This window comes from Anomaloglossus baeobatrachus, chromosome 2, assembly GCF_048569485.1.
Source record: "Anomaloglossus baeobatrachus isolate aAnoBae1 chromosome 2, aAnoBae1.hap1, whole genome shotgun sequence".
Lineage (NCBI taxonomy): Eukaryota > Metazoa > Chordata > Amphibia > Anura > Aromobatidae > Anomaloglossus > Anomaloglossus baeobatrachus.
Window position 1 is genome coordinate 477,554,728 of NC_134354.1, and position 23,693 is coordinate 477,578,420.

At 40.6% G+C, this 23,693-nt stretch overlaps 1 protein-coding gene across 8 annotated transcripts in view; it reads right to left on the bottom strand.

The window, feature by feature from the left end:
- INPP4A (inositol polyphosphate-4-phosphatase type I A) overlaps nt 1-23,693 on the bottom strand; it is a 167,076-nt gene that overhangs the window by 22,681 nt on the left and 120,702 nt on the right. For 3 of the 8 annotated variants that reach the window (XM_075336393.1, XM_075336391.1, XM_075336390.1), the window contains 5 exons: nt 21,800-22,018; nt 13,424-13,562; nt 6,726-6,758; nt 4,312-4,484; nt 457-580 (listed from right to left, as the gene is read on the bottom strand). In XM_075336393.1, the coding sequence (XP_075192508.1) occupies nt 457-580; nt 4,312-4,484; nt 6,726-6,758; nt 13,424-13,562; nt 21,800-22,018 (688 nt within the window). Of the gene's footprint in view, nt 1-456; nt 581-4,311; nt 4,485-6,725; nt 6,759-13,309; nt 13,563-21,799; nt 22,019-23,693 lie in introns of all 8 variants that reach the window. The other 5 variants (XM_075336395.1, XM_075336394.1, XM_075336392.1 and 2 more) reach the window with 2 other exon arrangements.

Below are 23,693 nucleotides of genomic sequence, written 5' to 3' on the forward strand. Positions count from 1 at the left end.
TTTCATCAAACAGGCTGTGGAGAACAGACTGCACACTAATGGCATCTGAGTGCTGTCCCAATATTTTCACCAACCCATAGATTTACATTGGTGAGTTTGATCTATGGCTCGTAGAAAAATTAGATATGTCTCCACATTTTGGTGCGAACAACAGAACCTGCAAATATACACGGATATGTGAATAGCCCCATAGATTATAATAGGTACTATATATATAATAGTATATTATGATATATAATAGTTCTATTCATGAAAATCACAGATAGAACAGATAAGAGTTGGACTAGATGACCCAGGAGGTCCATTCCAACTCTAATATTCTATGAACTTGTACTGTCTGAATGAAACAATGAAAGCTTCTTATATTTCCAGGTAGGCTCAGTCCTGGCCCTCAACCATCAGTAGATATAGCTGTAGTGTACCCTGTACAAGTGTATCATCCTGCATAACACTCACCATACGTGCTGAGAAGACTTTCAAACTGTGCCAGAAGACCAATAGTGTATAATTGGCGCAGGAACCCGTCATCATGCAGACAGTTCCTCAGCTTGATAATGAAACCACAGATCAGCGCTGTTAACTAAAACAGATAAACATGTTAACGGAACATGATGGAAAACGTATACATAGTATCTATTTTTTTCTTAACAAATGTAAAGGGTTTATCTGTATGTAAATGTATATCAGGGTTATCCTCTAATGTTCAGATCAATCAAAATTAGCATTCATTGTTGACAATATTCTTCAACCATGCTATTAGTTTAATAGGGTGCAAAACAATATACCTCTGAGTTATAGCACAACTGCTTCTAGCATCAATAACATATTGCTACTGGGCGTCTAAACTTTTAGAGGGGAACTATCTCCAGGTTTTTACCACCTAATCTGAGAGCAGGAAAAAGGTAGGGGCAGAGAGCTTGATTTGAGTGATGTGTCACTTACTAGGCTGCTTACTTCAGTTTTTATAAAATCATTGTTTAATCAGCAGTAGGTTATCACTAGAGAACTAGTAAACCTGCTGCCAGGTAGTCCAGCATGAGCTCTGAATAACCCTGTAGCCATCACTGCTTTCTAGTTTTCTGTGTAGGCAGAAAATTGGCAATCAGTGGTGTGGATGGGGTTATACAGTATATCACAAAAGTGAACACACCCCTCACATTTTTTAAAATATTTTATTATATCTTTTCATGAGACAACACTGAAGATATGACACTTTGATAGAATGCAATATAGTCACTGTACAGCTTGTATAACAGTATAAATTTGGTGTGCCCTTTAAATAACTCAACCATTAATTAACCCCTTTATGACCGGCTGATTTTTCGTTTTCCGTTTTTTTGTTTCGCCATTCTTCTTCTGAGAGAAGTAACTTTTTATTTTTTAGTCAATATGGTCATGTGAGGGTCATTTTTTTTTTTTAACAAGCTGTACTTTTAAATGAAACCATAAGTTTTACCATATAGTGTACTGGAAAACGGCAAAAAAAATTCAAATGCAGAGAAATTGCAAAAAAAGTGCGATAGCACTATTGTTTTTGAGATATTTTATTCACTGTGTTCACTATATGGTAACACTGATGTGTGGGTGTGATGCCTCAGGTCAGTGCGAGTTCGTAGACACCAAACATGTATAGGTTTACTTTTATATAAGGGGTTAAAAAAAAAATCGGACGTTTATCCGAAAAAAGTGGCGCACGTTTTACGCCATACTCCGTGACCCATAGCGTTCTCATTTTTCTGGATCTATGGCTCAGTGATGGCTTATTTTTTTCATCTCGAAATTACGGTTTTAACTGTACTATTTTTGCGCAGATGCTACGTTTTTATCGCCTATTATTGCATTTTGAGCAAAAGTTGTGGTGCCAAAAGAACGTAATCTTGTCGTTTGGAATTTTTTTGCCGCTACGCCGTTTACTAATCTGATTATATATTTTGATAGATCAGGCGAACGCGGCGATACCAAATGTGTCTATAATTTTTATTTTTTTAACCCTTTAATTTTCAATGGGGCGAAAGGGGGGTGATTTGAACTTTTTTTTACTTTTTTTAATATTATTTTACTAGTCCCCCTAGGGGGCTATAGCGATCAGCAATCCGATCGCTCTGCCCTATCTGCTGATCACAGCTACACAGCTGTAAACAGCAGATAAGCTCACTTTCTGCTTCACTCGGCTCCGGGCTGAGTGAAACTGAAAATAATTCATGTTAGTACAGGAGTCATCACACGACCCTGTGCTATCATGGCAACCACTGGAAGTCACGTGATCACATTACGTGACTTCCGGTATCGGCTGGTAAGTAAAAGTTTACCGCTGATGCCGTTATAATGGCGCTGTCACATATTGACAGCGCCATTTAAGAGGTTAAACGGCACGAGCAGATAACTATTATGTGAAAATCAGCTGAGATGTGCACCGATCGCGGCATGCTGCCGGCAGCAGACCGTGGGCAGTAACATTATGACCACTAGGACGTAATATTACTGCCCGCAGTCATTAAGGGGTTAAATTCTCAACCGCTCTGGTTTTCTGGGATGGCCGGGACTCGAACTCGTGAACTCAGTGTTCATAGGCAGCAGCTCTACCACTGAGTTACTGCCTCTAATCACAATTAATGTCTAAACCGCTGGCAACAAAAAGGGAAAATGGCCAAAAAGGGGAAAAGTGCACCAAAAGGAAAAATGGGCAGTATACTCACCAGAAGACACGTCACCAATTAAGCATGTTTGGGATGCTCTGGATGGGGTGTATACGACAGCGTGTTCCACTTTCTGCCAATATCCTGCAACTTTGCACAGTCATCGCAGAGGCATAGACCAACATTCCACAGGCCACAATCAACATGATCAACTCTATACTAATGAGATGTGTTGCACTGCGTGAGGCAAATGGTGGTCACACCATATACTGACTGGTTTTCGGACCCCCCTGGACCACCCCAATACTGTAAAACTGCACATTTAGAGTGGTCTTTTATTGTGGTCCACCTAAGGCACACCTGTGCAATAATCATGCTATCTAATCAGCATCTTGTTATGCCACTCATGAGGTGGATGGATTATCTCAGCAAAGGAGAAGTGTTCACTAACACAGGTTTAGACAGATTCATGACCAATATTTCAAAAAGGCCTTTTGTACATAGAAAAAGTCTTATATCTTAAAGGGAACCTGTCACTAGAATTTGCGCTATGAAACTAAAAGAATCCCCTTCTGCAGCTCCTGGGCTGCATTCTAGAAACGTTCATCTTGCTACTGGCCCCCCTTTCAGACCTAAATAAACACACTTTATAAAATCTTACCTTTTGGTATGCTAATGAGCTTTGCTGGCCACGAGGGCGGGCTGTATTGCAACCGTTATTCCCCCTCCTGCCACTGTTCCCCGTCCCCAGTGTTGATTGACATAGATGAGGCCGCTGCCCTCATGATACTCCATGCTCTAGAAGTCTCGTGCATGCCCAGTGACACTATCGCGGGAGTGAGCACTGTTCAAATCGCGAGCGCTGGTGATCTTATTGCGCAGGCGCAAGATTATGGGCGGGTACTTGGATGACATTGTCATCACCAGCGTCATCCAAGTACCCGCCCATAATCTCGTGCCTGCGCAATAAGATCACCGGCGCTCACGATTTGAACAGTGCTCAGTCCCGCGATAGTGCCACTGGGCATGCGCGGGACACCTTTCACAAGGTGTTTTGTTGCAGGGATCTAAATTAATCTGGTAGAAAGTTTCCAAATACCCTGCAGCACCACCACAGGGAAAATAAAGCATTTATATGTTATGTCCTCCTCAGGAGACTCCTTATCTAGCTTTTATCTGCTGTGGCTAATAGAGAAGTGTTCTTTTTAGTATTTAAAAAAGTTTTTTATTCAGAATCAGCCAGCTCCATTCTCTTAAAATGTCCTTCAAGATGCTGGTTATGTAAGAGTCATTTGATCACTAGACAGCTAAGGTCCTCCTGCGGAGGTTCCTCCTTATCTAGCTTTTATCTGCTGTGGCTAATAGAAAAACATTCTTTTTATTATTACAAAATGTTTTTTTTTTTATTCAGAATCAGACAACTGCTCTCTTAAAATGTCCTTTAAGTTCCTGATTATGTAAGAGGTGTTTGACCACTAGACAGCTAACTATTAAATCACGACTGGCTGGAACAGATTGGACCCTGTTAAAGCTTGAACATACTTTAGATTCTACAGATGAAATCCTACACAGCACTACAGTAAGCACAAGCCGAGGGGTGCAATCCTGTTAATATATAGTATGGGCTCAACAGTGTACATAGGGCTGAGAAATTGGGCAATGAATTTACACATACCGTTTGACAGAAGACAACATCTCTGCGGTACTGGAGGCTCAAGCACAAGGCGATTGTTGGAGCACTGTCCTGCATTAGTAGAAAGACCATGGCTTTCTTTGCTTTATCACTCATCATGGCCACACAGTCTGTTAGTGTACTCAGTAAGGGGTAAAGGGCCTCACTCCATTCTCCTACAGAAAACCAGAGCTTATTAGTACAAATACCTTCCTCCTACTGATACTATTACTTGTATTATGGAATAGCTAAGGGCAAACCCATGTATTTCTCAAAAATATGAAACCTCCACCCAATATTCTGTATTGGATATGTTACAAATTTAAAAGTATGGCTGGTACAGGACACATTTCACAAAGCCCACCCATTCCACTAGTGACTCCTCCGTGACATAGAGAAACCTGGAAAAATGTAAAGAGTTATTATCCCCTCAAAAAAAAATAAAATTATGCCCTATCAATTGGATAGGGATTAATTTGCTGATTGCTGGAGATCCGACTGCTGGGACCCTCTACAATCCTGTGATCGAACCTCTGGGACCCCTCCCTAAATGGACCGACCTCCGCTCCATTTATTGTCTCTAGGACAGCGAAATCCAGAAACTGGCTATTCCTATAGACCATCAATGGAGTAGAGGCCACTCATACGCACGGACGGGGTTTCAGCAACCCGTTCTTGGAATTTTAACACCTCGATCTTGGGATCAGTGATGGGATCTTAGCAATTAGCACGTTATCCCTTATCCTTCTCTTTTAGGACATCATCTTTTATCTCTTAAGTTTTGCTGGGATTACTAAAATTGGGTTTTTACAGTTTCAGCAAGTAAAAGTTACATAATTAAATGTACATTTTTATATACTCTGTATCAAATCTTTAAGATATCTGCTAGCAGTCATTTAATGGAAGTCTTTATTATGTATTCCTAGTATATAAGAAAATTTGTCAGGGTCACATGATGGACACACATGGCTGGTTTGTTACAAGGCAGTGTATGCTACCTGTTATCAATCCTGCAAAAGACCAGGGCATATGTTGATTCACCAGTAATAAACAATGAAGCCTGTTAAATGGCAGTAAGCAAAGATCATGTAATTTGCAAGGAATTCATATAGAGGGTATGCTGCACTGAAAGACTGTGTAATAATTATATAAAGTATGCAAAAAGGACAACATGCACTTGCTGAAATACAACGGGATGACTAAGACCCTCTAGTCCAGTTTCTCAGCTTTAGGACACTTATTCCTGAGCAGCTTAACCACTGTAGTAATACCACTTAGGCCACAAAATGACCTTAGTGGCCACATTCACCTGCCCAGATATAAGCAGCGAGTGACAAGGACTAGAGCAACGGTGCTGAAGTGTCTGGTGAAAAAAAGGTGAGTTTTGGTTACTTTACTATGTCAAACATCTTCATTCCCTTACAAAAAAAAAACACCAAAAAAAACAAAAACACTTATTGGACAACCCAAAGGAAATGTTTCACATTTGCTCTTGCTTCATGCGTTGTCAGTTATATCTTTTTTCATTTTTTAAGCCAATATAGACTGGAAGCATTATTTTTTGTGGGCAAGCTGTGGACTTTTTGTTGTGGTATATAGCCCAAAATGTTGCCAGAAATGAAAAAAGGTATTGGGCACTACTTTTGTATTGATCTCCTACACCTAGGATAGGCCTGATTGGTGGGGGTGCGACTCCCGACACTCCTGCCGATCAGCCGTTACGGACATTGGACAGAAGTTCCCGAATGCTGCTGGAACACAGCAGTCTCAATTCCATAGTTTTGATGGAGCTGTTGTGTTCTGGCCGCATCTGAGAGCTTTGTAATAGTAGATTGTCAGGGCTGCCGGATGTCCTTTGGATGGCCCATCAATAACAAAGTAGTGGCCAACCTCTTTAACGTAGACTTCAATAAACATGATACATTGAGTGAATGGGTTGCCACAGGAGTGGTATTAGCGAATACCTTTATTTTACTGTCACACAAGGATTGTGGTGCTTTAAAGGTGTCTCACATATCAGATCGGATCCCCAACTAATGCACAGTTTCTGTGCCGGGGCATTCATTCGGACATACATGTTCATCTAAACAAATTAATTTCTGCTCACGCCTGACAAACATGAGTAATGTGAAATAAATAATCATGAGATAATGCTCAAACATTACATTTTTATAAGTTTTCCTTCTATAGTATCTTTCTTTATTCACTGGGTGCTTTCACAAAGTGTCATATTGAAGTTAAAAAATGGTAGAAAAAAGTCATCATAATGGCAAGTGTGAAAGCCCCCATCAGTACAAGCATCATACAAGTGTGATATCTACACAAGCTGTAGGACCTGCAGGAGCAAAAATGAGGGTTCAAAGGAAACCAGAATTAGTGGGGGAAAATAGCAGCAATGAATGGAAAGTAGCACATACCTGGTCCAGGTTCTTCTGTACTGGAGCTGTTATCTGCACAGAAATGGAGGGGCAACATGCATGATTAAGGAGCAGCAAATAAAATTTTCATACCAAAAAGAAAGAAATAAGCACTTAAATGGAGTCTGTCACCCCAAACTGACATTTTAAACTCTGCATAAAGCCATGTAGAAAGTGCATTGCCTATAAAAAGCTGCACCAAATCGCCTCCTCCTGTTCTGCAGGACTTTGTTAAGACATGCTAATCCAGGTACTCGGTGGACCGTTGGGGTGGCGGAGCAGCTCAGCACACCGTTCCTCCCACTTGTTTCGCATGCGGCAGCCTTCTCTCTTGATTGAGTGCAAATTTGACAGCTTTCCCATGCGAGACTTGCTCAGGGTAAGTCATCGCTGTCAATCAAGAAAGACGGAGATGGCTATATGCAAAACCAGTGGGAAGACCAGTGCCTTGTGCCCGTCAGCCATGCTAACGGTCCACCCTAATTAGTATATCAGAACACAGTGTATTTTTTTTTTGTAGAACAGGAGGAGGCGATTTTAAAAGGAAGGGTGCGTTTTATAAATGGGCTATATTGCCTATGCATAATGTAACTTTACGGTAACAGACTCGCTTTAAAAACTTGCTAGCAAATTAGGTTTAATTAAGCATTGTAGTAGACAATATAGTACTAAGCTTGTAAAGAAACACTGATAGAAAGCAGACGGAGGTTGCAGATAGTTTCTTTGTAGCACGCCAGGGATTAATTCTAGATGTAGATCCATGCAAGGGATTTAATCATTAAATTAATCATTAAATTCACCACAATGGGCCTCAGATACCAACTTGTTGAGGTGACATGAAGGTTCTTCAAGACTGTAATATTTTGGGAAAGTTTGCCACTCCTTGATCCTTATTAGATAGTAACATAAAAAAAAAAAGTTTAAAGAAACAAGAGTGTTTTTTTTGTTTACTAGATTTAAAGACCTGTTCTATACTGCTTTAGGGCACGTGTAATAACATCAAAACACTAGAATAAGACATATGCCCGAAAGGTAAAAAAAAGCAAAGACAAGTACTGGACAACCAGCTGATTTAGAATCACAGACATAAAAACAAATTGTCTCTCCAGTAAAGGAGACAAACTCTAGCACAGCGCCACCTATTGGAAGTAGCGATCCTAAAAGTCACAAGTGGATTTTCGACAATCCTTTGCAATATGACTCAGGATATATAAGCCAGATCAGAATCCCAGAATCCCAGACATAAAAACAACATTAATTTATGTCAGGAGACAAATATGGGTGGTCAGGCAACTCAATATAGAAAACCTAATTTGCAAAAGTTGAAAATCACCCTATTCAATCATTGTTTTCTCTGGTGATGATGAATACGTGAAATAAATATTAAACACATTATTCTCTAAGTAAATATATTTCTAAAGGTGCTAGTCACATTAATTTCTCAGCCAACAATGGTAACAAATCATCGAATCCACACAGGAAAAGAAATCAAACTATAGATGCCCATAAATTTAGAGATGTGTAATAATGAGAAATGACACAGGAAAAAGTATTGAAAAACACTAACTGAAATGTATTTAAGACTTTGTACAAAAGCCTTTATTGGTGAGGACAGCTCAAGATGCCTCCTGTATGGAGAAACTAGTCACATGCATTACTCAGGTGTGATTTTGGCCCTTTCGCACAAACACTTCAAAACCTGAAGGTTCCGTGTGCTCCTTCTCTGAACTCTGAGCTTTAGTTTCTTCCATAAATTTTCAATTGGATTTAGGTCAGGTGATTGGCTGGGCCATTGTAGCAGCTTTATTTTCTTTCTCTGAAACCAATTGAGAGAGTTTCCTTGGCTGTGTGTTTGGGATTATTGTCTTGCTGAAATGTCCAGCCTTGTTTCCTCTTCATCATCCTGGTAGATGGCAGCAGATTATGAATATTGTCTTATATTATTTGTCCATTCCCCATTCCTTCAATTATGTGAAGTTTGCCGTATGCTGAAAACAGCCCCACACCATGATGTTCCCACTTCTAAACTTCACTGTTGGTATGGTGTTTTTGGGGTGATATGCAGTGCCTTTAGACCTTCAAACATAATGTGTATTATGACATCTGAAGAGTTACATTTTGTTCTCATCTAACCAGACTATATGCTACCAGTATTTCACGTGCTTGTCTAAATGTTATTGAGCAAAGTTTAAACATGCTTGAACATGCTTTTTGTTCAGAAATACAGTCTTGCCTGGTGAGCGTGCATACAGGACATGGAGGTTGAGTACATTACTTATGGTTTTGTTTGAAACAATTGTACCTGCTGATTGCAGGGTTTTTTTCTCTAGATCTCCACAGACTGTTCTTGGCTCTTGCACAGCTCTACCATTAATTCGTTTTACTCCTATGTGAAATCTTGCAGTGAGTACCTGATTGTGGACGGTTTATGGTGAAATTATGTGTTTATGGTGAAATTATGAATTTTTATTTGAGGAATATGGACCCAACAGTGCATACAAACTTTTAATAGTTTAGAAACTCTTCTGTAACCAAAGCTATCAGTATGTTTTGAAACAATAAGGTTGCAAAGGTTTTGGGACAGCTCACTGGTTTTACCAATCATAAGATGTTTCTTGTGTGGCATCTTCGTAATGAAACACCTTTTTATAGACAGACAATCAGTTGAACCAGCTGATATTTTCACTAAGTGGCAGGATTTGTAATTACTGGTAAATTTCAGCTGGTGTCATGACTTTCCATAGCGTTTTATATCTCTATTTCTTCATCTGTTCAATACTTTTTTTCCTGTGTCATTTCTAATTATTACACATAACTTTATTTATGGACATCTCTGATTTGACTTCTTTGCCTGTGTAGATTGGATGAGTTGTTGCAAACATCTGGTAAGAAATTCATGTAAACAGCATCTTTAGAAATATATTTGCTTAGAAAATTTTTGATATATTCAATACTAATTTCACATGGTGTATAACACCAAATTTCCAGCACAACCTCATATGGGATTATTATTTGCTTAGTTATGGCAAGTTTACTATATTCCAAAGTTACTGTTAACTAGATCGCGGAGACCGCTGCTTATGTTGGCAATATTTTTAATTCTTACATTTGCTTATCTTTCTTGGTGAAAATGTAATAAAGATGGTTGCCAGGGGAAGTTATCAAGGGAAATAACATCCAGTGTCTTATGAAACTTCAGCCCATCAACTAGCAATGTTTAGACCATAAATAACACACCAGGGCATACTGAGAAACAATTAGACACTATATTAGCCCAGGCCACAAAATGTATACTCTTTAGGAAAGTGTGGTTTTAGCACTGCAATCATAAATTCTAGTTTTCTACAAATAACATTTTTCTTAATCCACTTGAAAATGTTTCAACTGGCAACAGATAAGGAACATTTCAGATGGCTATATTTCATGGTTTGTATAAAAACTCTAAATCCCTTACATACAGTATGTCCACCCATATTCTGTCCACCGCCATTAACTTGAGAATGGCGGCAGCTATAGGCATAGAAGTGGTGTTTAGGTATAGTAAAGTAGCCATGCGCTACGATGAAACCACCTATAGCGCAACCTGGTGGAAAACAACGGAGTTAGCATTTTTATCTCGAAACAGAACGAGATAGAGAAAAAAAAGTGAATTACACAGTTGTAGGGCTTCATCAATTTAATACGAATCGACACCTTGCATACAGAAATGCTATGATTAGAATATGTAAAACTCCCAAGGCTGCTGACGTGAAGCGATACCTCATGGAGACCTTCCTACAAATCATTGGGTACGGTGGCTGCGTGGAGTGGCCTCCACGCTCACCTGACCTGACCCCATTGGACTTTTTTCTGTGATGTCACATCAAACAGCAAGTGTATGTGACCCCTCCACCAGCATTGCAGGATCTATGACTACGTATTACAGATGCTTGTGCAATTGTGTCACCCACCATATTGCACAACGTGCAGCAAGATACAGTATGCTGTCCAGAGTCCAGATGTGCATTGCAGCTGACGGTGGCCACTTTGAGCATCAAAGTTAAATGAGTGCCATATGCGTGACCAGGATTCAATGCTTTGGGGGGGGGGGGGGGTCATGGGTTTCATATCATAGCATTTCTGTATGCAAGGTGTCAATTCATATTGAATTGATGATGCCCTACAATTTTTTAATTCACTTTATTTTCTCTCTCTCGTTATGTTTTCGAGATAAAAATGCTAACTCCGTTGTTTTCCACCAGGTGGCGCTATAGGTGGTTTCATTGTGTAGTGAATGGCTACTTTACTATACCTAGAGACCACTTCTATGCCTATAGCTGCCGCTGTTCTCAAGTTATTGGCAGTGGACAGGATATGGGTGGACAAACTGTATATGCCTATGAGGCTGCAGTTTCGGGTCAGGAGACCTGTGATCAGTCCGGGCACTGTGGTCAATATATGGAATGTGAAATATGGTCATCTAGACCCGGCCTAAGGGAGGAATTATTTGATTAAACTGGGTTTTCAAAAATTATTTGCTATGTAATGAAAAGTTTAAAAAATTATGCATTTTTTTTAATCAATTCCTCAAAAAGTTTAAGACTTCTGCTTGTTATTGTTTGATAGGAACTTACATATTTGTCCTGGTTATATAGACCCCTAGGTATTCTGACTGTACACATGACCAGGACAGATTGAGAAAGAGAAAAGTAGAAAGGAGTAAAATTGCATAAATTATTTACTTAATTAGTGAAACAAAAATAAGCAAAGCTTAAATTTATTTTCTAAATCTGATACATTGATTTAGGTTTATGGTGCCAATAAATATTATAGATCAAGGTTTAATTTAGTTGTGCCGGAAGAAGAAACTTATAATTTTTTGTACATTTGTAATGTCTCTATTCCAACATTTAGGAAAATTTCAGTGCTAAAAAAAATCCTGCTTTTTGTTTTCCAGTTTAGAAAAAGTGAATCGATACTGACTACAGGTTTCATCATGTTGGAAAACAGTTCTACATATCGACCATTACAAAGTGGGGGAAAAAAATTGCGGCAGCGCTCACTACCTATTGACAACTTGTTTGGTCTGAAGGCGGGGAGACAGAAGCCGGTGCTGATTGGACGTGGGGCTTGAGTGACGTCACAATGTCATGTGAGCCCTGGCACCACTGGAATGGCACCGGTACGGGAGGTGAGTATAGGCTTTTTTATTTTACCTGGGGGAAACGTCAAATCAGAGGGGGTGGTCCTAGTAGTGGAGAACCCCTTTAAGCCATGTCATACTAATATGTCTATTGTATGGTGCTTTCATTGACCTGACCAAGTTTCAATTAACCCTTTGTCAGTACATTCTTCACAAATAAAAGCCCTCCAATTCTAACAACAAAGATAGAAATTCAGTTAAGTGTTATGTTCACACAAAGAGCAGACACATCTCAAGCAGGCGTGCACACGATATTTACTGCAGGAAAATGAGAATTGCAATACCAGAAATGACCACAAGAGACAAGCTCACAAACATGTCACATTGGACATTACGGTCTTCTCTAACCCCTAATTGTTAAACCCCAATATTTCAATTATTATTAATTATTATTATTATTATAGTTTTGTCCTATTTTCATTCAACAGTCCAAAAAGTTACTATATGAAAATTACTTAAAAAGGGCTGTGGAACACTCAAGTTGTTTTGACTAAGCATGAATGGTTTTAAATAATAAACGGAGATATACTGACCCATCAGCAACCCCGTGGATCCATCGCAGGCAACTGCAGAGATTTGAGCTGGCTCTGAAAGCGGAAGTTGGCACAATAGATGAATCCTTTGTCCTATGACTTGAAGAAACATCTGATGGTGCGCTACTCACATCACCTGACCACTGCAGCCAATCACAGGCAACAGAGGTTTCAAAAAGTTATGAAACCAGATCTCCAGTGCTGCCTGTGCTGGATCCGTAGCAGTGCTGAAGACTCAGTAGTCAACAATTAATTATTTTAAGAAATTCTTGCTTAGAAAAAAAAATGGTGTCAGACAACCCTTATAATATACTGATGTATAAAGGCAAGAGATGAGCGAACCTGAAGTTCGGTAAGAAAACAAAGTTCGAGTTCAGAGTGTGGGTTCTTTATGAATGAAAACCACTTGCTCAAGCACCACTGTGCTTGGGACATTCTGTGCTCAGCCCAGAGTGAGCAGCTTGCAGTGTTTGAATGGATCACACTTGGGGCAACAATAGAGTGATCGAATGTAGTGTGCAACACACACACACACATACACAAAGAAAAATGGAAAAAAAACCGCCCACCCTCCCCTAGAAGTGATCTGTTTATGGCTGGCTGCCTGTGGGCAGAGATGCCAACTGCAAATCAGTGACTTCAAATGAAGTTCAGGTCAAGTCCGGGTCCAAAACTCAACTTTAACAAAGTTCAGCTGGACCAGCAGAACCCAAACTTCCATGGGTCCGCTCATCTCTAATCAGGACTGAATGCTACAATTTACATGTTTGTGTTATAAGCTCTGGGGTTCACTATAAGGCATTCTGGTATTGTGAAGTAGGTGCTGAAGGTGCAAGGATGCTGAGGAGAAAAGTCACAACCATACGCACTTGTCAACTGGGAATGATGGCATGCAGGAGATGGTGGAGATGATGTGGATGATAACACAGCCTCGTCATCAGAGGCCTCTGGGTTTATCCAATATGCTCTGCGATTCCCATTACCTTTCTTGCTAGTACAGCTTATCTCACATTGAAAGACGTCTTCACAGCTGTCACTATGTAAACGTTCTTTTTGGAGAAGCTTGTCTACCCTCTGAATAATGCACTCTAGGCTCTTCTCAACATTTGACCATACTTTCTCCTACAACCAACAGAAATATATTAGTCATTAATAGTACACAGTATCTATGGATCTTACCTCTTGGAATAAACACTGATCAAGAAAACAGACACTCTAAAGGAGTTGTACTTTGGTCTATTGTGGAAGAGACACACAATGGGAGGGCACTACAATAATAAATGTGGGAATCTAAACCAAAAGCACATCCACATTGAATAATGGCACACAAGAAAAGAAAAGTGGGTGCACTGGTACTCTGACTCTCGCTACAGTGCATGCGCAAGTCAATACACCTTGTGCGCAGATGCTGCCTTTTATCCTGGGCTCACCCCTATGCAGCGCAGGGAATTCCAAATGGACACCATGTTGTTTGACCTCATGTCTTCAGATACGCCTTCCATGGCCCTCACATGGTGGTAACTTTGTGATTATTTAATTACTATGCTAATGTATTTGTATATTTAAGGACGGGTTCTGACTCAGTCTAACCCACACTACACCCTGAGGAAGCCACCTGAGCACAGCGATACGTGTGGGGTTTTCCCCCACCGCTATCTTGTTGCATCTCACGTGGGCCACATATAGGTTTGCTTCTCCATTACAATCTCCTTATTGCTTCGATTTGCTCTTGGATCTTGCAAACCTGCCTCAGCAGGGTTATCTGTCTGGTATGTTATTTACAGGATATGTTAGGTCATTGCAATTTATCTATTCATGTTATTGTGAGAGATTATATATTATATATATATATATATATATATATATATATATATATATATATATATATATATATATATATATATATATATATATATATATATATATATATATATATATATATATATATATATATACACACACATACTAGCTGTAGTACCCGGCGTTGCCCAGGATAGTAACTGTCTGTCTCTCTCCCAGTCTCTGTGTTTCGCTGAATATCTCTTTCCTTGTCTGTCTGTTTCTATCTCTCTGTCTGTATTTGCATCAGTCTATCTGTCTCAATCTCTGTATCTGTCTGTGTGTCTTTGCCCAGGCTGTCTCTTTGCCCGGGCTGTCTCTGTCTCTCTTTATCCGTCTCACCACCGACATCTTTTTACCTCACACAAGCTTCGTATACTAACAGTTTATTTTGTTCCTATAGCAACCACTGACAGTTGCTATTTAAAGGCTGCAGCTCCCAGCTCCATTCATTTTAATGGCTGCAGGATTTTTGTAGAGTAACTGGAAAGCACGGGGTTACATTTTCCCGCCCAAACATATTCTATGACGTTCTCTGAGTCACATGGGGTGTCTGTGCAAAATTTCAGTATCATAGACTTCCCTTTCTCTATTCTCAGGTTTAGGGTTTTGGTCAATATACCGATTCCAGTACAAACCACGTGTTGATTTTACGTATGTAGCTTTTGGCTTTATTAGATGTTTTTAATATTTGTCGAAATTTCATGTCCATTTTGTATTAATAAAAATTGACTTCATTGTTATTGTATTTTGCATGACTCTGGTGATCCTAATTTATGCACATCCCACTTTTCGTTTCTTGTGTACTTTGGTCTATTCACATCCCATTTGTTGTGTATGCTCAGGTGTGGACAGCAATTTAGACTCAAGGGGCAAGAACCTGAGCATGTCCTTGTGGCATCCTCCTAGTAAACATATGCAGTTATAATTTTTGGAGTAGTCTATGGTTTCTTAAGCAAAGTTCACATGTCCAGTAACAATGTGTTAAAACGGATCCAGCAGCAATCCGTTGGAAGAAGAGTTGTGCAGACAACTTTTTTGTCCCTTTTAAATAACTGATTTCAGCTGGATCCATCCATGAATTATGACGTATTATTGACGTAATATATGGTGTCTCTGACTTTGCTGCAGGCTCCGGTGTGCGAGCCCACATCTTTCCCTGCACATGTCGGCTGATTTAATCATGTACCTCTAATGTGCCTCGGTTAACCAGTTAAATCCCGCTGTCAATCTCTTTCAGCGGGATTGAACATGCTCCAATAGGGAGCACATAATTTCCTGCTTCCATCGGCGCTCCCATGACGTGATCGTGGGACGCCGATGAGTTTACATGGCAGACAGGGGTCAGCCGATGACCTGTGTCTGTCATGACAATCCTCCAGTGAGTGGCGGCTATGAGCCGGCATTCATAAGAGATCATGATTTCTGCTATACAGAGCAGTACTGGTACCCTGCTATGTATAGCAGAAGTGATCGTACGATCGCAGCTTCAAGTACCCTGGGAGGAATTGTAAAGAGTAAAAAAAAAAAAGTTTTAAAAAAATATGAAAACCCCCCACAAAAGTCTAATCACCCTGATTGTAAATAAAACAGTTAAAAAACACACATTTGGTATCGCTGAGTTCAGAAATCTCCGATCTATCAAAATAAATTAATCTGATCGGTAAACCGTGTAACGAAAAAAAACCACAAAAAAACTGAACGCCAGAATTACGTTTTTTGGACCGCCGCAACACTGCAATAAAATACAGTAAGAGGCAAAACATAGTCTCAACCCGAAAATAAAAAACAAAACTAAAAAAAAAAAAAAAAAAAAAAAACAAAACACTGCTCCAGTTCCTACACAATAAAAGTTACAGGTCTATCTAAAATGGCATCAAATGTGATTTTTTTGACAAATTTTAGAAATTTTTTTCACCACTCAAAAATAAATTAATAATAATAATAATAATAATAATAATAGTAGTAGTAATAATAATAATAATAAATAAAAAATACACATATTTGGTATCTACGTACTGATACAGACCTGGAGAATCATATTGCTATGTCAGTTTTATTACCTACTGAACAATATACCGTAAAAAAACAAAACAAAAAAAAAAAAAAATTGTGGAACTTTTTTGCAATGCACTGCTCTTGGATTTTTTTCCTTTTTTTGGGACACTACATGGTAAAATAAATGGTGTCATCCAGAAATACAACTTGTCCCATAAGAAAAACAAACCCTCAAACAGCTATATTGTCGGGGAAAAAAAAAGTTATTGCCTCTTGGAAGAAGGTGAGGAATAAACGAAAGTACAGAAACGGGAAATGGCCATAGCGTGAAAGGATTAACGGAATGCTATTCCTTTTCCATTTGAAACTGACCCACTTATCAAAAAACGGACCCTTTATAAAAGAAAGAAAAGCAGATGGCTACTTAACAGATTCATTTTCCAAAGACTTCAATGTTAAAAAACGGATAAAACTGAAATCAGTGATTTAAAAAATGGATAAAAAAAAGTCGTGTCTATAGAACTTTTTTGCCAACGGATTGCTGCTGGATCCCGTCTAACGGATAATTACTGTACAAGTGAACTCAGCCTTATATAATATTCTTGGATAAGTCAGGATCTTTAACCAGTTCATGACCGGGCTTTTTTCCCCTCTCTTCTGACAAGGCACATTATCAGTTTTTTTTCGTACATGTGATTTTAAAGGCTAAAAAACGTATTCTCATCTAGATATTCAAGATATTCAAAATGTTTTGGTTATTTTTCATGATACATGGAGCTTAATTTTTTATGTGATGCTCATATTCCTTTTTTTCTGAATATCGGGGCAAATGCAAAGAAAATAGGAGCTACATGTCTACTGTTCACACTATTTTATTTTGAATTCTGTTTCCCCACCCATAAAATATATTTTAAATTGCATTCCCCTTATTTATAGGCTGGTAAAAAACGTCCGTGTTTAAGGTACGTGTGACATCTGTTTTTAACACTGATGTCACACGTAGCCATGTTATTATTTGCTGTTACTCAGACGTCCATGTTTGCACACGGACCGTGTGACCGCTCATGATCCCGCACACACACACGCAGGCACGTCCGTTTTTCGCCGGTAGCACGGGTGTCATACGGATCGCACACTGATGTGATCCGTGTGACATTAGTGTGACACATACCGGAGAAAACACGGGTCTTTTTAATAAAAAGATTTTCTATATTTACCTGTATCAAGCGATGCAGTCTCCAGCTCTGCTGCCTCCCGCTCCTGACCCCCGCTCATTATACTCACTGAATATTCAGTGCTCTGTGGGGCTGAAAGCGGGGACAGCGCTGGGGACTTCAGTGCCAGGGACCGCATCGCTGGGTGAGTATACAGCAGTGTGTGTGTGTGTGTGTGTGTGTGTGTGTGTGTGTGTGTTCAGTGTATACATGCATGTGCGGTGTGTGTGTGTGTGTGTGTGTGTGTGTATGTCCCCGGTGTATCCATGTGTGTCTGCTATGTGTGTATTTGTGCTCAGTGTATACGTGTGCGTAAGTGTGTGTAGTGAGAACCTGGAAGCTGGAACATTGCGGGGACAGCATCGGGGACTCATCACAGTTCCCAATGGACTCTGATGAACCCGTGAAGCTGTAGCGCGGGTGTCTTCAAAGTTCATTGGGAACTCCGATGACCTCCTGGATGTCACTGTGCTTGCAGAATACTCACCTGTCCCCAGCGCTGCTCTGGCTTCCAGGTCCTGAGTGCGGTGAATAATTGATGAATATAATGAGTAGGGGTCAGGAGCGGGAGGCAGAAGAGCCGAAGAAAGCGGGTAAATATGGAAAATCTTTTTATTTCACAGACCTGTGTTTTCCCCGGTACCTGTCACACGTAGGCAAACACAGATGTCACACACGTGACACACGTATGACCGTAACCATGCGTGTGACTGGTACTTGATTAAACACGGATGTCTGAAACTGGCCATATAGTGTGAGTGTGTACGTGTGTACACACACACACACACACACACACACACACACACACACACACACACACACGTCTATCTGACTGTTTTTCTTTTTTTTTATTCTTTCTTTTACAGAGGTAGGGCTAGAAGTAGCAATGTGTACTGACCGTGCCTTTTATTTAGTTTTATTACCATTCATTTTTTTTTCTAGCGTTTTTGTCTTTATTTTTAGTTTATTTCACACATTTTCCCCAGTTAGGTCTTGAAAGGCCTTTGGGAAGCATTCGAACATAATCATTTTTATTACCGATTTCCCCATCTGACAGGGCAAATTCAGCCTCCTGTCTCCATAGCAGAAATGATTGGGTATTTTAGGACTCAGCAGCACCTGCTCTCTCCCTACACCGGGCATTCACATGATCAATAAGTCTGGATCAAAAAGCACTATTGTGTGCTTCGTATTCAGTAAACAAAACTCCTATTGTTCGCTATGTATACAGCGATTGAGAAGGCAGAGATGGTAGTAAACTATGTCTGCCTTCTCTATGGGCACCCCTGCCCTCACCACTGCACGATCTTATGCAAGCAGCTTACTCTGCATTTACTTAAAGTGTGGTCTGTCCGGATGTTTAAAGTCTGATTGCGACGTGGTCCACATCGTTCCTGTCTTTCATTACATCATTTGGATGGACTTTGTCCCTATATCACCCTAGCAAGTTTTCTGTGATCGATCGCATTTTGTTTTGGTGGCTTACATTCTTAGATAAAATAACTTTAATGAAAGCATGTTGCTGAAACGTCAGTTTTGAAGTTTTTTTTAATGTACCATAATAAATATGATTTCTCTTGGAAACCTCTTTTGTCTTTTGACTCTGGTGTGTACAAGAGTGTAACAGTGACCTGAGGGCCCAGGCGGTTGGTTGCCGGTGGAGTACTCCCGGAACCACGCACCAACGGGTTACAGAATCCTAGGTCAGGCAAATGCTCCTGGCAGACCTGATAAAATATGCACCGTGAGGGGACCATCAAGGACCTCACTGACCTTGAAGTTCGAGACACAGTAGTGATGTAGATGGGTGTTGAAAGAAGGTAGGCCACACAAGAGGTTGCAGTGTAACTGGTTCTTTTACTCACATTAAGCTGGAAACTTGTCACCCAAGGCTGGCTGGTCTCAACCGCAGGTCCCCATAGTCCCAGTGCCGATTTAGTGACCTGGTAGCTTCTTTCCCCTGCACCTGTCTTTGGTTGGTGGGTCCCCGTGGCTTGGAGCGGCTGGGGGTCCCCTCCTGGTACTCTCTTAACGGTAGTCCGTATGACGTTAGAGTGAACCCTGTGGGGTCGTAGTCTCTGGTCCTGGTACCCGGTTCTCCCGTTGCTACTGCACCTATCCTCTGGGGCCCAGCCCTGCTTGCGGAGGACCTAACATCCAGGCTGCCACTAACACCAGCCCCAGTAGTGAAAACTGTGTAGCGGCGGCTCCATCCACATAGCCGCAAACCGCAAGTGGCGTCACGTGATAAACTTTCTTTTAATTCTCCTGTAAATATACCCCTTTTAAAAAGCACCCAGGGCACGGAACCGGGCAACGGCCAACCGAAGTGACATTTCCCAGTTCTACACCGCCTGGGACAGAGTACCCCATAATCCTGGGCGACACAGCTTTTTCCTGGCGTCACAAACAGGATTGAACTGGACCCGGTTATATCGGGTGACGTGTGCCTTTATAGACTGTGTTTTATGGACTGTGTTTTACTGCTTGAAAAATCGCCGCCATTTTTGGCATAAAAAGTGATTGCGCCACAGCAGTGAAAAGGCGCGAAAAGAAAGCCCTGCCCCTGAAGAATGTCCAGAATGTAGAACGAAACCGGAAGCAGGGAACCCGGAGGCCCTGCCCCAGAATGCCTCTAGGACTGTTACCAGTAACACAACGTCTGCACCGGAGGATCGTGCAAGTGCACCAGGTCACTCAGGTACCTGGACGGTGGAGAGGCTAGAGGCAGAAGTCTAACGGCTGTGCTGGACCCTGCGTGCGGAACACCTGCAGCGTATCGAAGAGTGGAGGGCAGAGATGATGGGAGTGGTGGCAACCATGCGGGCTCAAGAGAGTAGGGCGCCGCTTGTCCAGGCTGCACCAACCTATATGCCTGAGTACATCCTCGACCAGGCCGCATCCAGCACCCAGGGCACGAAACTGGGGAACGGCCACCAAAGTAACATTTCTCAGTTATACACCGCCCAGGACCGAGTACCCCATAATCCTGGGCGACACATCAGCAGCTCATAACTAAGTCATCATTTTGAATGTTTGGAAAACTTCTTAATTAAGGCTGAATATATAATTTACTGTAATTATTCAGTGTAAGTAATGAATTCAGGTATGACAAAATATTAGGTATTACACATTACAAGTCTTTAGGTAATTTGATACCTTATTTTAGAATGATTTGCAAAATGTTGTGTTATAGATCCGACTTAGCCAGAAATTCACCTAGCCAGGTATGGTAGATTTCATTAGAAATGATGCTGTCTAAAGTAAGCATATTACTGCTGTGGCAAACAGCTTTTCCAGTAATCAATATACTAAGTGTTGTCCCTTGAGCGTACATAGATCTGCGTGGTCAGTAATTTTAGCTCCCGGTCTGTTTCAGTGACGTAAAAGATGGATTCTGTTTGCTTGCAATATTCAAGGAATAGCATTCTTATAAAATCTTCTTTGTAATTTTAAACAATCATTATATGCAATTGTACTAGAAATTGTTATAAACCACACACTCCTACATTGGGGTAGATGGAAAGAAGCTTTTAATAAAAATGTTTATCTCATCGAGGCAATCTTTGTCTTTATGCGCTATTGAAAAATATGATCATCATACAGAGAGAACCCCTCTGTAAACCAGTATGATGTGCTGTTCTCATTATTAGGCCCCGTGTCCATGGGACACTATAACTGTGGATTTTGCTGCGGAAAACCCGTGGATTTTCTAGATAAATCCGCGTGTTTACGCAAGTACAGACACTTCCCATGTTATCCTATGGGATTTGTGAAGTGCTGTATCAATGCTGCGATATTTGTGGCTGCGGATTTCTCCCAGCCGCACGTAACTGCATGTCAATTATTCATGCGGAATTATCTAAGGAATTCCTGCCTTTCCACTATGGAGATACAGGGCGGGAAATCTGCAGGAATTCCGCATGAAATCTGCACTGTTTCCGCAGATTTTCCACAACAATTCCGCAGACATACCGCATCAATGGATAGCTGCGGATTCCGAGGAGTTGCAGCGTGAACCTTACTCCTACTTACTTACTTTCTCCCGTGGGCACGTGGCCTTACTGGGTTCTATGGAGCAGCAACGCCACAAAATAATAAAACAGTCAAATTAATCTGTTCACCCTGAATCCTGCTAGATCTCAACGCGCAGCACCATTTACAGTATTATTACTATTACATTTACTTAGACATATATTTTCATCTAACTATAGATTTGCAGGTTTTCTGAGAACTGATATGTAGTAATGAAAGGTTACAAAAATATCAATAAAATGTTGAAATTATTATATAAAAGCAAATTCTCACCCATTCTTCCTCATGCCAATCCACCTGTAAAGATGTTCTACTGTTTCTTCCTGTCCACCTTGCCACTAGGGTATCCTGGTCATTTCGCAGGACAACTTGGTCTGCCTCCCCTGATGTAGGAGAGGCTTTGGAGGCTATGTAGTCTGGGCGAGCAGCATTGAGTCCATGTATTGCATTGGCTAGCAGTTTGCAGTCACATACAGTGACAAGCTGTCTAGTCTGGGCAAAATTACAATAAAATAATGTTAGACAACATATTAGGGCTTATTTATTTTTAGATTGTGCAATGAACACAAATTCTCCAGCCACACTACTCTCCCAGTTTCCTATCATCCGTCAGTAGAGTTCCACCCGACCAGAGTGTATGCTGAATTAAATGGAGCCGTTCAGGCCAAATTATTTAAGTAATGTATGGCAGGTTGTGCTAAGAAGAAGCTTACGTAAGCCCCAAAATCCGTTGACTACTTTTCAATAAGTTGACCTTCATAGTATTAACATACAGTAGGTGCTTGGTGCACTTTGAGCAGTCTGGAAAACCTCTTCTCAGTGAATATTACTGCCCAGCTACATTTATACTACATTGTGTTCACTTGAGCTAGCACAGTCTCAGCTGCCTTTACGCATGTTATCTCAGTAATGGCACATGCGCAGAACCACCTTTGACCTGGAGTTTCCACCTCCCTATTCAGTGCATGCGCTAAAATTGGAACAATCCAAGAAAGAAGGGAATTTACTTTGCGACAACACTGGTAGATCTTGCTTCAGATGGCTCCCGGTTGACCATTTTTTTATGGTGGTTGTGTATATTACATAAAACATTGTTTTCTGGAGAAGCAAACCATGGAGATGTGCTCACTTCCCAATATAAAATAACCCTAAATTGCTCTCTTTGAATTTGCTCTCATACACACTAACATCTGCAATGTATGCATGTGTGCGTGAATACACCCTCAAGCTTCAAAAATATTAAAGGGAATCTGTCACCAGGTTTTTGCTCCCCCATCTGAGAGCAGCATAATATAGAGACAGAGATCCTGATTACAGCGATGTGTCACTTACTGAGATGTTTGCTGTCAGTTTGATAAAATCATGTTTTCTCTGCTATAGAGCTAACCGTACTGCAGAGCTCAGGAATATGCTGGAAGACCTGACAGCATGTCAAGTGGTCCTCTAATGATAATCTACTGCTAATTAAAGAGGGATTTTATCAAAACTACACTAAACAACCCAGTAAGTAATACATCATTGGAATCAGGGTCTCTGTCTCTACATGAGGCTGCCCTCAAATTAGGTGGCAAAAACCTTCTAACAGATTTCCTTTAACTGGAATCTGTTACCAGGTTGTTGCTACTTCATCTGAGAGCAGCATAATGTAGGGGCAGAGCTCTTGAAATTAACCATGTCTATCTTAGATTACTGTGTGCAGCTGTTCTGACTTTATCTTAGAATTGAGTGTAGCAGGGCTGGGAGTTGTCGCCCCCCACACCAGGCTCTCAATAGAGATTGTACATTGACTGTGAGGTGTCAATCATAGCAGGGGGAGTGGGGGACTTCTCTGCAGAAGGCACCAATTCACACCAATGTTAAATCACAGAGCAATAAACCATTTAGTATGAGTAAACAATAGCGGGAGACAGATAAGAGAAACACAGATGTTTTTTCTAACTCGTGCAGCATGATGTCCTCAGATTACATTACAAAATCCAGGTGAAAGATTCCCTTTAAATGTGCAAAATTTGATACAATATTTTGCTGGGAGAATTAAGGTCCTCCTTCACAAATTCCACAGAAGAATTCTGGTAAAAATATGGCAGCATACGACCTACTAAAATTACTGCTAAAAGGGCTTATTGGGCATTTACAGTTTAAAGATTATTGATTAATGAGAAAAATG